The 15078-nt window shown below is 49.4% G+C and overlaps 1 protein-coding gene across 1 annotated transcript in view; it reads left to right on the top strand.

The window, feature by feature from the left end:
• The first annotated feature begins 6906 nt into the window (after nt 1-6906).
• Nucleotides 6907-15078, top strand: part of SNTB1 (syntrophin beta 1) — a 117724-nt gene continuing 109552 nt past the window's right edge. Inside the window, exon 1 of the mRNA XM_052787155.1 lies at nt 6907-7547. Coding sequence (XP_052643115.1) covers nt 7022-7547 — 526 coding nt within the window. The 5' untranslated portion in view covers nt 6907-7021. The remainder of the gene's footprint in view (nt 7548-15078) is intronic.

Here is a 15078-nt window from a genome sequence, read left to right as displayed (position 1 = left end):
TGTGTAAAGGATCTGCTCCTACCCTGCCTCACACACCTTCCCTGCCTTGCTTGGGTCTGGCCCTACTTTTCTTTCAGGTGATTCCTGCCCATGGAAAGCTAACTCAGACTGATTACACTAAAATAAGAACGTATTTTCGATGTTTCCCTCCTAGACCTGCCTTATAATTTGATCTGGGCAGATAAGCACATTGTTGTAATTCCCCCAAATGTGATGGTTCCCATCTTAATTAACTGTAGGTACTTTGCATCTTATTTCTAGAGCACAAGAGGAACATCCCAGAATCAAAAATATACTGAAGCTGATTCTCTTTTCTCTGAGATCAGTCTTCCACTGCCCTCCCTGGACTTACACCTGATTTACAGTGCTGTGAGAAGAGAACTAGCACAGATATCATCTGAAGCAAGAGGAGGAACTAAGCCTTTGCAGAGCTCAAAAGTGAAACAAAAAGAATATGGCAATGCCACATACACATGCAAAAAGTATAATAATATTACAGAGGACCTGAAGGTGAGCACTATTATCCCCAGTGTTCCAGTGATAGCTTTGTACTCTCCCATTCCTCGGTGGAGCAGGCTTTCCGCCTGTCCACGCATTGTCTGCAGCACAAGACGTTTCTTTGGAAATCCACTACTTCCCCTCCTATGTAGTTCTGCCATGCAACGAGTGGGAGCAAGATCCCCATTGCTGGTTTGCGGCTCATGTTCATTGCTACGGTGCAGAGCTCAGACGGGCTGCCTGACCTCTTTGCCCTCTCTTGCGATGGTGATGAGGGAGCAAGGCGCTTCTGAAGCACAGAGAATCTGGACATCCCTCCTGCTTGGAGTATCAAGTTGCTGCTCTCATGAGGACGGGGAGGTAGGGGAGGACTCCTAGGGAGCCCTTCTCCTCCAGCAGGACCATGCTCCTTCCGTCTCTTGGGCTGGGGGCTCCTCTTGGGAGACAAACTTGTGCTGAAGTCGTAGCGTGAGCTCAGCATCATTTTTGCAGGACCAATCTTGGAGAATTGCCTGTTTCCAAATTACAGACTCCTCTCTTCTTTTCCCTTCTGTTCCAGCAGGCCGCCTCTGTTTCCCACCACTCTAACAGGTTGATTTATGGCCCTGGGAGTGGCATGGAAAGGGGAAAGATGACCTTAGTTCACCTGTGCCAGGGTGCAGCTGGAGCTCAAGGCTACAGAAGGAGCAAACTAGCTTTTCTAGCCGAACTGCTTTGCACAAAGGAAGCAAACACTTCTGGCACCCGCACAGCAGCACAGCCTCTCTCCTGCTGTGGAGCAGCAGGCTGCAGGCACAGATGTCTGGGGACAGAAAAGCAGCAATACTGCAGGAGATCCTAGGGCAGGAAAAGCCCAAAGACCTCATGGACAGTGTGCTTCACAGGTGCCGTAACATGAGTGGGGTGAGAGGAAGGGCACCTCCAAGTGAGTCTTGCAGTAACGCACAGGATTTGACAGGTCAAGGGCATAGACATGAAGTCTTTGCGCTGTGGGGTCAGAACCATGTGGTTGTAACACACAATATATCACACCCCTGCAGCATTAAAAAAAAAATGGGTTAAGACCAGGAGAGAACAAGATGGTAAAAATGCTTTGGTTGCTTTGACACCCAACTAGATTAACTTGTTCCTGATGAAAAGGAAAACCAGGGCTGAAACATATTGGATGAAATCTGGAGTTCCACCACCTTTTTTACTCATTATTTATTATATGTTCAACAATTAACGGCAATGCAAACCTCTGATCTTGGCATTCAAAACATCTTGGGCTTAGCTTAGGGAGTTGAGGCAGATCAGTATGCAAGAGATAAAAACCTAATTCAAGAAACTGCAAAGTGACAGGATCAAAGTAACTTGGAATGAAAAAGTTAAGAAACTACTGCACTGAAAGAGATCTGCAGAGCAAGTGCAGGACACCAAGACAGGAAAAACTCTACTTTGCTGTAGTGTCAACACTGTAGTTTTGAACCTTTATTTTCAGAGTTTGTTGGGTTTAGTTCTTTCATAAAATTGCTTGAAGCCAAGGCAAAAGTTTCTAGGGTTCTGAGCTTGATCCTGCCTATTTTAAAGTCATTTTAAGGGTAGCAGGAACTAGCCCCCGATCTGTGCACACAAGAAACCTGAATGCTTCCTGGCATCTGCTTCTGCGTTCACTTGCACCAGAGTTGTATTTGCAGAAGGGAAACGTTCCTTTGTAGCCTGGCCCATTACTCCCCAGCTGTGGGAACATTTTCTCAGTTTGCCTAGCTAACATGTGACTCGGGTAAGTGAACATACAGATTTCACACACATAATTCCTTCATGTACGCACAAGTAGGTTCCCGCTTTGAAAAACTGAATGCATAAAGTGTTTGCTGGCAAAAAGCTATGCATTAATTTTATTTTTAAATGCCATGATGTGTGTAAAAACCTGGATAGCTTCAAAATAGGAAAAGAAAAACAATGCTTTCATAGTTTTGAAAATAAGCCATAAGGCAACCTCCAGGTTATGAAGGTCTTCAGGCATTCTTGACATCTTCATAACCCCACCAGTACCAATGAGTAATGATTGCTGAATACTGACTTTAAAGCCAACAGGATCCCTCAACACTGAGGAAAGGGTGGATTGCTTGGGGTGATTAGGCGGGTTGCCAGCCCCCCACCAGCAATGCCTTTTGCAAGGCGTGACACCAGCCAAGTGAGAGGTCCCACCGCCATGCAACAGGGACATCTGCATCAGGGTTGGAGCCTGTCCTGTTGCATCCCAGCATGCATAGACATAGGAGGGGCTGCCATGGGGGAATGAGTAGGGTTAGTTCAGGCACATTCCTCAGAAAGACTTACTTAAACTTGGCTGCTGCAGTGTTTGGGATCACTGGAGGAACTGGACTCCCTTCCAGCTCTCTCATTACTTGTCGGGTTTCCAGCACTGGGCTTCCGACACTGGACTTCCTTCCTGTCTAGATCCGTCTGCTGAGCTGGTCGGTGTCAGGGTAACAAGATGGGAACATCATCATCCGGACCTGATTTTGTCTAACCTCTGTCATCTGAAACATGTTCAAGGATCACAACCCTGTTTCCAATTTAAAGGAATTTTGGATGAGCTGGCTTTCAGCTATTGTTGCTATATGGTAATGCAAAAAGGAAGAAAAAAAGCACTAGAAGGGTTCGAGCGTCTCCCAAAAGCCCTTCAAAAATTACATCTCTGCTATAGAATGGCACAGACAGTCATAAAGAAGCCACAGCTATAGAAAGGCTCTCTTGTGTCCTTACCTTCCCCGCCTGGCAGCGGGGTGGGAGCTGTGCTACCTGCACTGCTGTCTGAGTGGTGAGCTTGTATATGTGGCCTTGCAATGTTTTTGCTGTCAGGAGGCCAGTTTATTTACGTAAGACATGAATGATGACCTCTTTGCCTGAAAACAGGAGGAAAAGAACCAAGAACAGGCAGTGTTCTGACTCTGTCTCCAGTAGCCCCTCTAGTAAAGCTGAGCCTGACGAACCTCCTCAGTGTCACCCTGACAACCCTTTCTGCATTGCTTTTCTTGTATTTTTGTTCTTGCGTGCATGCACAGACCACAACCCCCTTCCCCTTGCTTGGGCACTCAGGCAGTGCCTCAGACATTACTGCTGTGCTTCTGACCTGGACATGCTTTGGTGCTCCTTGTCCCAGGAGGCAGTTTCTGTGTTTTCCAACCCCCTCACTTCTTCCAGTTCACTGAATTGCTTCTTCCATGTAGCCCCTCGCCTTTAGCTGAGCCCACAGTCCCCCACAGATCAAAGACCTATTCAACAGCACCTATTAGCATTATCTCGCCTAACAATTTGTTTATATAGCATGAGTGAAAGGGGACCTAATCTAGTTCAGGCTTTTACATGCTGCTAAAATAGAAATGGCAAAAGATGATTGTTTGACTTTTGTTTAAAAGGGTCTACTTTTCACAGCAGACCCTTTCAGAAGGGTAAAAGTGATGGAAAGAGGTTTTTGCTAAGCTTTGTCTGCACTGGAAGCCTTTCTAGTGACTAGAGATGGGAGCTTGGAAGTACTGAGTGCTCTGCCCATCCCACCGCACATCCTGGCTTCCTCGCAAATAGTCACACTGAACACTGCAATTGCAGTGTGAGTATTTGCATATTATGTCAGAAATATCACTGTCAGGGGAAGTTTGTAGCTGAAATTAGGAGTTTGCATTCTGCCATGCACTGGAAACCACTAGGGACCAGCAGCTGACTTTGGAGTAGCAGTTTTCTCTGTTGCAAACCTGAGCGTTCAATAGCTGCACACCTGATTAAACACTTGTTTTCATCTTCTGTTCCTGTTCCTGCTGCAGGAACCTCTATTTCAGAAACTACCCTTGCAGGTGTAGTTAGCGGACCTGAGGCAGGGCTGAGGACAGTAATGTTGGCAGGGGTACCAGCAGAGACGTCTCAAGTTCAGCAGCCAGGAGTTGCTCTTGTCTTGGGGTACACAAAGACTCAGGGTACACAAACACAGTTACGAGCTTGCACTCCCAAGACAGGGAAGCACAGACATCAGGTATCAATCACACTGTCTCCAGGCGAGGAGATGATCTGGGAGACTGTTTGCCTTGGGCCTGTGCCTTAGCATCTCTTACACTGTCTTCTTACTACTTTTATTTTCAAGATTAAAACATCACCTCTGTTTTCTTACAGCTCCAAGGTGGGGAGGAGCGGGGAGGAGGAGGCAATGAAAACAGCTGTAAAGACTTTTTAGTACCAGGGACCAATATATCGGATGCTGACCCTGGGAAACTTTATTATTTACCTCTGCTGGAATGGGAAAGGAAAATAGCTGGAACAAGCACAGCTCTCGGATACACGCAGTGCAATTGTCTATACAAGGCAGTTCCATGGGAACCCCACCGGAGAACCAGACACACTCAGCAAACAAGGCCAAGTGCACAGTGTGCCGAAGGAGAAGTGTGAGGCATTAAACATTTCCTTTCCTTTCTCTATTACCTTTTGACAACAGGACAGAAACCATCTGAATATTTTTTCCTCGTAAATTTTCTGAAATGTCTTTAAAAAAATACTTGGAGACACATTTCCATTAGCAGCAGCACTGATTCTTTACTAATTCATGAAGAAAAAATATGAAATAATTGGTAAGAGGTGATCCCTTGGGAAACAGAGATGCCTGATTTTATAACTCAGCCTGGTCACTTGGGCTCGGAGCTACACAGGAAAGCGAGTGCTATGACAGCCAGCATCGGAACACCCAATTTTTGCATGCCTGTCCATTCCTTCCCATCCTTCTCTCACCTACCTGAAGCTGCTGGAACTGAACAAGTGCACTCATTCCCTATGCCTGGCACCTGGGAATGGGATTGAAAGAAACACCAACCCAAACATCCAGGGTGTTGCACATGAGCTACCTAAATTAGTCAGTGAGAAATGTTGGAGAAAAGGGTGTGTTACAGCCTTATCCTGTCTAGGGCTTAGGTGCCTTGTTCAGGTTTAGCAGGACATGCTTCTTTTCATTCTGGATTCACAGCTCTGAAAACTTAATTATAGCTTTTCACCTTGCATTAATTAACATGAGAAATGAAGAGCCCTCTCTTCAGTCTGCTTTTTCTCTGCCCACCCGTTATCCTCGAATAACCCATCTCCTCTGGGTTCCCGCTCTCCCTAGGCACAGGGTTGCATTCCTATCAGGGAAGTGGGACCCGCGCACAGCCTGGGTGAGGCTGCAGACGAAGGAGGGTTGAGGCCTTCTTCTGCCATCTTTCAGATGGAAGGGGATACGTTTTGTGTAGCCCAGTGCGAGGGGCATGGTCCGAGAGACCCTACTAAACCAAAGCAAGCTTGTCCCAGGATGATCCCGTTACGTAGGTCCCACCCACGCTGAGGAGGTGAGTCCCAAGCTGCCCAGCCCGCATTAGCCTGGGGTACTTGTGTGTAGCTGGCAGCAAAATCCTGGTGTCAGAAATGAATGGCATCACTTGAGAGAGGACCAGGATGCCACATTTAGGGACCCACATGACTCACGTGGCCGAAATGAATGGGACTAATAACATCACTGGCCACCCCAACCTCCCCAAAGTGTTGCTCCCACATACACCAAATGGTCCAGAACCACTAGAGTTTCCAGCCCAGCTTAGGAAGGACCCACAGGTGCTCTGCAAGGAGCAGCCACAAAGGCAGTCCAGGAGGTGCTTGGTGCCTGTAGAGTCACATCGCTGTGGGGCAGCACCCCCAGGCCCGCTGGTGGCATCCCCAAACCGGTGATGTGAAAGCTTTGTCCTTGCTGGTGCCCGAGTTGGAGCCTCGAGCCCCTCATCAGGCACCGAACGCCTTCCTAGGAGGAAAGTGAGCAGGGGAAAAACTGCAAAATGGGCAACGTGGCCTCCACGGGCCTTAAAAATTTGTAATTAAAGGGCAAAGAAAACAGTTTCAAAACGTGCCAAAGTATCCATGACAATCACTTGCCTCCTTCATCCTACAAAGCCGTGAAACAGCTTGGATTCTACTTTCGCACAGCTGAACTGTAACTACCTCTGTGCCACCTATTAGTTCTGATCCACTTCATAAAAACGTCTCTGGGAAAAGCGAAGTTGCGCTTTCGTTAGCGCTTCTCCGCCGCCGGTTTCCTTCGCCTCCCCGCGACACCGCGGCAGCGCAGACGGCAGCTGCCGGCGGCAGACGCCGCCGCTCCCAGCGGGTCCCTTCGGCGCTGAACGCCACCCCACCCTCGGCTCGAAGAGCGGACCTGTCCCCGCGATGTGTCCGTGGGAGGGGAGGGACACCCCCGGCCGCACACAGGCACACACGCACACATGCACACGCACACCCACCCACGCACACCCACCCACCCAGAGGCGCGGCGGCAGCGGGCGGCGCCGCCAGGTGCGCCCGCCCCGGCGCGGCCCCGGGGGGGCGGCCGCGGCTCCTCGCCCCACCCCGCCGCGCCGGGAGCTCGCCGCCCCCCGGCTGAAGTCCGGTGCCGCCGCGCCGTGCCGCGCCGCGCCGCGCCGTGCCGTGCCGTGCCGGGGGTGCCGTCACTCGGCGCTTCCAGCATGCTCCTAAGATGGCGGTAGCGGCGGCGGGCGGCGGCGGCGGGGGCGGCCGGGCGCAGCGCAGCGGCTGGCTGGAAGTTTTGGTGCGGGAGCGCTGGCACAAAGTGCTGGCCAACTTGGGCGGCGAGGCGCTGGTGCTGAGCGGCGAGGAGCGCCCCGACGGCGCGGCCCATAACGGCCTGGGCGGCGATGGGGCGGCGTGCCGCGGGGCCGAGGGCGGCGGGGGGGCGGCGGCGGTGCGCACCGCCTTCACCGACCCCCCCGAGCAGGTGCCCGAGGCCGTCTCCAACAAGAAGCGGTGCGTGAAGGTGCTGAAGCAGGAGCTGGGCGGGCTGGGCATCAGCATCAAGGGGGGCAAGGAGAACAAGATGCCCATCCTCATCAGCAAGATCTTCAAGGGGCTGGCGGCCGACCAGACCCAGGCCCTCTACGTGGGCGATGCCATCCTGGCCGTCAACGGCACCGACCTGCGGGATGCCACCCACGACGAGGCGGTGCAGGCGCTCAAGCGGGCCGGCAAGGAGGTGCTGCTGGAAGGTAGGGGCCGGGGGATGGGGCGGGGGACTGGGGGACAGCCCGGCCGCCAGCACGCCCCGGGGCGGGAGGCTTCGGGGCGGGTCGGCTGGGCTGCCGGAGAGGCGGCGGAGCCCGGCCGGGGGGGCGAAGAGGTGCCCCCGTGCTTCTCGTACCGCTCCTCCGGGCGGCTTTCCGGCGGGGAGAGCTTATTCCCCCCACCCCGAGCCGCGCCGCGACTCCCGACGGCGTGCGTTGCGGCCGTGGCCCCTCGGGAAGGGACGGGCGGGCTGCCGGGGAGACGGGCTTGAACTTCCCGTCCTCCCGTCAGCCGCCGGAGCCCCCCGCAGCCCCGTCCGTGCGCGGCCGCCGGAGCCCCCCGCAGCCCCGGCTGCTCCGCGGCTGAGGGCTCCCGCTGGGAGCCTGGCCCACCCCCGCCGGGGCGAGGGATCTTCAGGATCTGCCGCCTGGACGCTTTCGCGGCTTTTCAGCCCTAGAAAGGTGGGGGGCGTTGGGTGCCGGGAGAGGAGGGGTTAAAGGAGTAAAGGAGCCCCCTCGGGCGTAAGCGAAGGGCTCGGGGGACTTTTCCCGAGCCAGCTCGAAATGCCCGAAACCTCCGGCTGTCCAATTCTTCCTTGCCCCCTTCCACCACCCCACTCCCGACTAGGGAAGAGGGGGAAAAAGACGCTTGAACGAAGCTGGCGGTGCCTCACTGACACATTAACCATCCCCGCGAAGCAGCGGCTTTCGTTTCCTTTCTCAAGGGTGACCGAAACAGTTTTGTAAGAAGTATACTGCCGTAGAAACCGAGCCCGGAGTAAGGAGCAGACGTTGGTGTGCATGGAGGAGGCACGGAGGGAGGGTGTGCCCCCAGCACGGGTCGGAGACCATGAGCAGAAGCAGAGCCAGGTTCCCCGGGACAGCGAGTTCATGAGGAGAGAGGCGTTCACAGGCGTTTAATCCTTGTCTCCTCACAAGGACTCATTTACTTGCTCCACCTGAGAGAATGAACAGCTTCAGAAATGCCCTTGGTGCGTGTTTGATAAAGTGATTACATATTTGCCCCAAAGTTCATTTAACCGGAGGTCAGTGGCATTCGAGGCATGCTGCTGCGCCTTCTTCCTCTGTGCCATCGCCTTCCTCCGAGCCACAGGCGCTTCCACCTCGCTGTGCCTGTAGCCCTTTCGGTACCACACATTTTTTCATGTGCGTCTTCTTGGTGCTTACTCTGAGGAGCAAAGGAGGTGCTGCTGCTGGTTAGGAGGTGCCGCTGAGGATCAGCCGTGAACAGCCAACTATGGCATAAAGTTACGGAAAAAGTTTGAAGGGGAGGGAAGGTGAGAAAATGTCATCTGCAGTAGTGTATACTGAGAAACCGTTTGGTGGTGTCCACATGACAGTGAAAACTGCGAAGGAGTTAGTGCCCCATGACGATTTAAGAAGCTGAGGGCAATTGCGTCTCCCCTCCCCGCGTGCCCCACGCTGCTCGCAGGACCAAACTGCATCTCGTCCTCCCTCGCTGCAGCCGAAGCGCTTGCGAAGATACCGGTGAAGTCTTAATACGAACTTCTCTTTGAGGTCTGAATTGAGGCTGTTGCATCTAAATTCTGTCACTGCTTTGTTTACGCAGTTTAAGGGCTTCCTGGGGTGCAGGCCAGGCAATGGCTCACCTTTGGTGTGATCTAATGAGTAATGTATATAGCGCTTGCAACAGTCTCCCTCCCTCTGTGTAGTGCCTGCAGTAACAGCACGAACACGCTCGGCTGCGCGAGTCCTAAAAAACCCTCAGCCTTCTTCCCGGTAGGAGCTAAGATGAAGCTGTTTCAGCGTGGACTTAGCACCCTCCTTCTCTCCACTCCTATCGTCGTTGCAGCTATTTTCTTGCATTTCTTTGCTCCGTGAAGGCTGACGTGCCTCAGTGGTTGTTTCTGCGATTGAATTTGTAATTTGTAAATCGAGAGCATATTTCAGGAGTAATCCCTATATAGAGTTAAAATATTCTGACACTGAACTCAGTATTTTGTCCTGCCTTTCTCTTGCTATTTCAGTGGAGTAACCAAAATGAGACTTGGCCCCAGCATTGCCCCGGGAGGCACTACTCCTTCAGCGGGGAACCTCTCTACGTGAATGGCTTGTGTAAACAGGCAGTTTAAAACAATTCTCTGCGATTCAGTTTCCCACTTTGAAGCTCTTTCTTCAGCAGCACAGTCTAAAACAGTCCTTTTATTACTAAAGGAAGGAAAATCCAAAAGGTTTTTTTCCCTTTAAAATAAAGGAGGGAGAGCCTTGATTTTCCTTTCCTTCCAGACAATAGGAATTTGCCATTTCCTGACTTCTTAGAGAGTTATGTATTGCAAAAAGCAGCCTGCGCTGGGGCAGGGCAAGACCCCTGTGCAGCTCCTCTCTAGGATCTTTCTCCAATTAACAGAGCAATGCCAGCATGTGTTTCCAGGGTCAAAATGTAACATCTATGTTTTCAGGGAGATTCTGAGACTTGCTTGTGACTTCCAGACCAGGAAAGCCGGATTTGCAAAGGCATGGCAAGGTGCAAAGCATGAGAGGCGTATTTCACGGTGCAATAGCGCTGTGGGTATTGCCCGATGCGTTGTGCGTTCCTGGAAAGGGTCTTATGGTTGACTATTGCCTAGAGGTTATCAGCAGTGAAGTTGTGGTCAGTATGGCTCAATATACCCAACATCAGAGTGCTGGAGCCCGTCTGTTATATAGTGTCCTTCCTAAAATTGCCTGCTCAGTGAAATGAGGCATTTACCAGCTCAGCACTAAACTGTGGTCTCTCCTGCATTCCTCTGTGGGGAGGACGGGGGTGGAAAATCGGAAAATCCCTCCCCGGCCCTCTGCACCGTGTGTGGGTGGCAGGGCTGGCACTGGGGTGGGTGACGGGAAGTGGAAGGTCTGCGAAGAGGAGAAGGGATGGGGTGACGCATCATTTTAACGCTTGCTGCATTGATATCGGATGTGAGCTGGTAAAAATGGAAATTATTTGCTGAAGGGTTACGGGTGGCCTAGCTGCAGTAGCTGTCCCGGTGTGGGGTGGTACAGCTGTAAAGCCCGGTGGGAGAGGTCCTACTCTAACAAATTTAATAGGCGTCCTGGATTGTTCTGTCCTCTCATTTTCTACCCTGAAGGGCATCAGTCTGTTGCAGTCCAGCTACTAAGCTAAAGTTGTACAAATCAGTTCCTTCGTACAGGTCTGATGTGTGGGGTTGGCCAGGGTGCCTTGAAAGCAGGTAGGATAAATGGAAGGGAAATAAGGCAACAGGCAACACTGTTATAGGAGGAGCTGTAAGGCACAAGGTTCAAGAGGAGAAGGAGGTGATGGTGAGGAAGGACTTGAGCCCTAAGAAATCCTGCTTTCTCCTTATCTGCAGGGATGGACCTCTTCTGCCTGCAGGGTTTAATTTCCTGTGAGCTTTCCATCACAGCTTGGGCGTGGGTGCAGGGGAGCAAAGCAGCCAGTGAGCAGGGCCAGGGGAAGCGCTAGCATTGGGCTTGTCGGCCCTGGATGGCTTCTCAGGTGTTCAGTACATCAAGACTGAGCTTCTTGCCAGCGTTCAGAAGCACAAAGAATCTAACTACGTGAGAGACAGAACAGCCTCCTTGTACAGTGTATATTTGCAGGCATGGAAGGCAGCTAAAATTGTCATGACAGCTATTGTTTGTACATATAATTTCCCTGTGGTTCTGTTAAATTGGGTCTTCTTAAATAAGCACTTTGGAAAATCAAGCAGCCCCTCTTGTGCTGTGTGAAGCACATTACATTCAAGTGACTCTCATCCTAGATGAGAGCAGTCCCTTGGCATGCTCTGTAACCGAGCCGGTTGTACTTCACTTGTATTCTCAATGAAAAACTGAAGTAGCCTGCACTCATGTCAGACAGGACCTCTCTGCACGATGCTGGTTTTGGATGTGGAGAAAAAAAAAACCAAACACATTAGTGTATTTTTTGCTAGCTGGCTGCATGGTATTTTTTTAGATTGCATCACTTCCTAACTTGTTAAGAGCGTGCAGATGAGCTTCTGATGATGATGGTGGCAGGTACGCAGTGGGAGAAGGAACATCTTCTTAGTGTTGCTAGTTTCTTACTGGTTTTAAGTGATTCTCAGTTAAGCTAACACAATCGCAAGGTAGGGGTTACAGCTCCCTTGAGAAGTGGTTCTTGCAGCCTCTCTGGGTTTGCAGAAGTTTCCCACAGAGAGGCAGCCCCCTGCGTAGTGAAATTTAGCATAAGGACAGTAGACTATGGTCATCTTCTGTAGCCTTCTTGGGAGTGATCCACAGCTTTAAAGCAATGTAAGAGTAAGCATAGTGCAGTCTGTACTGTAGTAACGTATTATTTTCCAAGCAGTATTTCTGTAAGAATTGTAAGAATTCTCCCCTTCCTACCCTTTTTAAATTTTCTTTGGATGAAGCAAAGCAATTCTGCCTGTGTGAATTACATGTTGAAATAGTGCAAAATAGGCATGGGCTACTTGTTGGCTGTATTTTTCTCTCTTATCTGTGTTTTTGTGTTTTTTTCAGTAAAGTAGTGGCACGGGAGATTTCTGGGGGTTAACAGAATACAGTATTTATCCAAGAAAGTGTTTCAAGTTGTAGGGGAAAAACAAGGCACAGGGCACTTAATAAGTGCCTACGTGACGTAACTACTTACTACAGTCAGGGCTGTAAATCTCAGTGATTGTGAATTGTATGCATATTTATGCCTTACACTTCCAGTAAACCTATGGAGAAAACACTCTATCTTTTTTTTTTTTTTTCAATTTTTTTGCATTTTTTGCAAATACCCAGTTAGGGAAATGCTTTGGATTTAGGGGCTATACTGCATTTCATAGCCTGTGTAGCTGCCGTTGGCACACATCAGTTTGAAAGTGAAATTGAAAGGGAAAGGAGCATCTTACTCTCAAGAATACCAGGTCTAAGCAGTCCCCGAGAATCTCAGTTTTGATTGTTTCAGCTGCCTGCAGCTGATGGGGAAGCTTAGGAACACTTGATGTGTCTTTCATTGATTAGATTAGATTACAGGCTAATTTAGCAGTCCAGACAGTCTGTATCAGCTTTCACAGATAAGAATCAGTACATCCTCTTTGCAGTAAATCTGGTATAAGTCCCCTTTCTCAGTTACTGTAAAGAAAATAAAGCAGTTGTGGGCAACACATTCCTGGATTTATGTGACCAAGTGCAGGGTTCCCCCTCAACGCCCCTGCCTTGGAAATCATTCTTGCTTAGGATTTAGTACCAGCTCCTTAAGGGTGCTTAGAAGATTAAATATGTCTAGGGATCTGGGATTCAAGTGCGCATACAGAGTCTACATGTTAGGTATCATTAGAAAAAAAAGCATTTTTAAAAATCCCAGCAGTAATTCCTTTGTGGAAAATTAAATGGAAAACTTGGTATAACTCTTTGAAGAATCTTTAAACCATTACACAAAGTAAAATTGAAAGCCGAAGGCTTTTGCTATGGTTAATGAAACAGTGTTTGTATCTTAATTATGCCATGGCAGGTGCCTTTTCACTGAAGGCTAGTCCCACCCGCCCAGGAAGGCATTTTCACACAGGTGATCGCTAGCGGCACTGGCCTCTCCCCATCCCTGCCACCCGCTGGGTTTGGGTCAGAAACACTCGCTGCACGTCCGTCCCAAGGGAGCTGGTGAGGAGTCTCTGTAATTCAAATCAGAGTTTGGATTTGGCACAGCCCAATACAGGTGCTGATCCCAATAGGTTGATGGTTTCAGGTATAGGTTGGGAACGATTTTATGGGTTTTTTACTTTCTTAATCTCACTGTTTTTATAACACATGGTGTGGAGCTTCTGGTAGTAATTTATCGGTAAATTTGACTGCATTTGTGTGCATTCAGAGTTTGTAAGTGTTGGAGAGTTTACCGTATCTATTTGTAATCTGTTCCAGTGGTCACTTCCAGGCTTTAAGAACACATTATTTCCATTCCATTTTTCTAATTTAGATTTCTGATCATAGGATTATTTTGTACTTTATTCTGCAAGATTATGTTGCCATGGCTACTTGTTAGAATTGGTACAGCTACTTCAGTAGAAAGGAAATTGGAGGAAACAGTAGTTCAAGAGAGCAACGGCATACGTAAATGAACGAAATATGATGGGAACAAAGCTGTCCCAGTACTGCATGGGAGACTCAGGCTTTCCAAGCCTGAAAAAATTCTTCAAGCATCTCAGAAAAATAGTTGGTGAAGAAGGGATGGTAGCGGTGTTTCTAGAACATGGAAAAAGTCTTTTAACTATTTATTATGTAGGGTTTGTGAGTAGCCTATATAACACAGTTTTGCTGGCCTTGATGTGGTGGGTGGAGGTGAGCGAGATTCATCTCTCTTACCCCCTCCCGACCTCCCATTGGTATCACTACAGCAGCTGTAGCTGGTGTGAAGTGAGCTTTGCTGGCTCAGCCATGTCACCTCTCCAAACCTTAAACTATGATGTTGAGCAGAGAAAAATACTGCTGTCAGCATAAGCTGTGTCTGTGCTAAGGGTCTTTGCCAGGACATCTGCACTTAGAGCAATCAGGGAGAGCTTCGTACTGTTGTGGTGGATTAGGAAAGAGCTAGCACTCTGAATAGTAGGAATAAATAGTCTGTTTTGGCAGGGGCACAAAGCTCATTGTAGAGATGGGAAGGAACATCAGGGGAGTGGCAGTATTCGATATATGCCTTGAGGAGCGTCACTGCAAGAAGGGAGTTAGAAGATGTTGGAGGTGAGGCATGGCTGATTTGGGCTGAAGAAGTTTGTGAGAAACTACAGGGTATGTAGGAAGTGTGGAGTGCTACTTGTCACTCGTGCTACATGTTGGAAGGTGTGTTATGAGCCTCCTTCATGCTCTTAAATAAGCGGCTGTCAGCTGCTATTTTGCAGGACCGAGAAAGCTGCTCTATGAAACTTGGTCTCCGTGCTTTAAAAGTTGGCTGATGGCCCTGCCTTCTGTGCCTTGCACTTCTGGAAGAGAGAGGTTTCGTTGAAATTATGGCCTCCAACATCGTTCAATGTCTCAGAGTCCAGCAACACTGAGTAATGAACTAGGACACAAAAGTTTTTTGCCTAACTCTGCTTGCAGGAGAAGTTGGGAAAAGGCAAAATTGGTTTGTCCATTGTCCGCTTAGCTATCAAAACATATTTTTCTGCAGAACATAAGTTAACAAACTCGCTTACAAAAGGTTTAATCAACTGTGACTAGTCCTTCAGATTGCTTCACCATTAGATATTGTCTTGCTGTTGGGTTAAGTTTGTTCCTTCACGTAAATTAAATTAAGGCACATAATTTCTGCGTAACTCTTTGGCAGACTTGAATTTCCAACTGCTGCTACTGTACACTTCTGTTATGGTCTGGCTTTAATTTTGCCTGTCTAGAACCTGAACTACTGAACTGGTTACGGCTTTCACTGCACATATACTAAGGGCACGACAGAGTAGGTCACTGCCAAAGTAGCAAATCTGCATTGTAGCAATTGGGTAGAATGGAGTTCTTAATTGTAAGGAAATGAGCCAGAACAGTAGATGTGGAGAAACCGTCTCTG

The sequence above is a fragment of the Harpia harpyja genome, chromosome 5, assembly GCF_026419915.1.
Source record: "Harpia harpyja isolate bHarHar1 chromosome 5, bHarHar1 primary haplotype, whole genome shotgun sequence".
NCBI classification, from domain to species: Eukaryota; Metazoa; Chordata; class Aves; order Accipitriformes; family Accipitridae; genus Harpia; species Harpia harpyja.
Note: the sequence above shows the minus strand (reverse complement) of the source record. Positions and strands in the feature narration are given on the sequence as shown.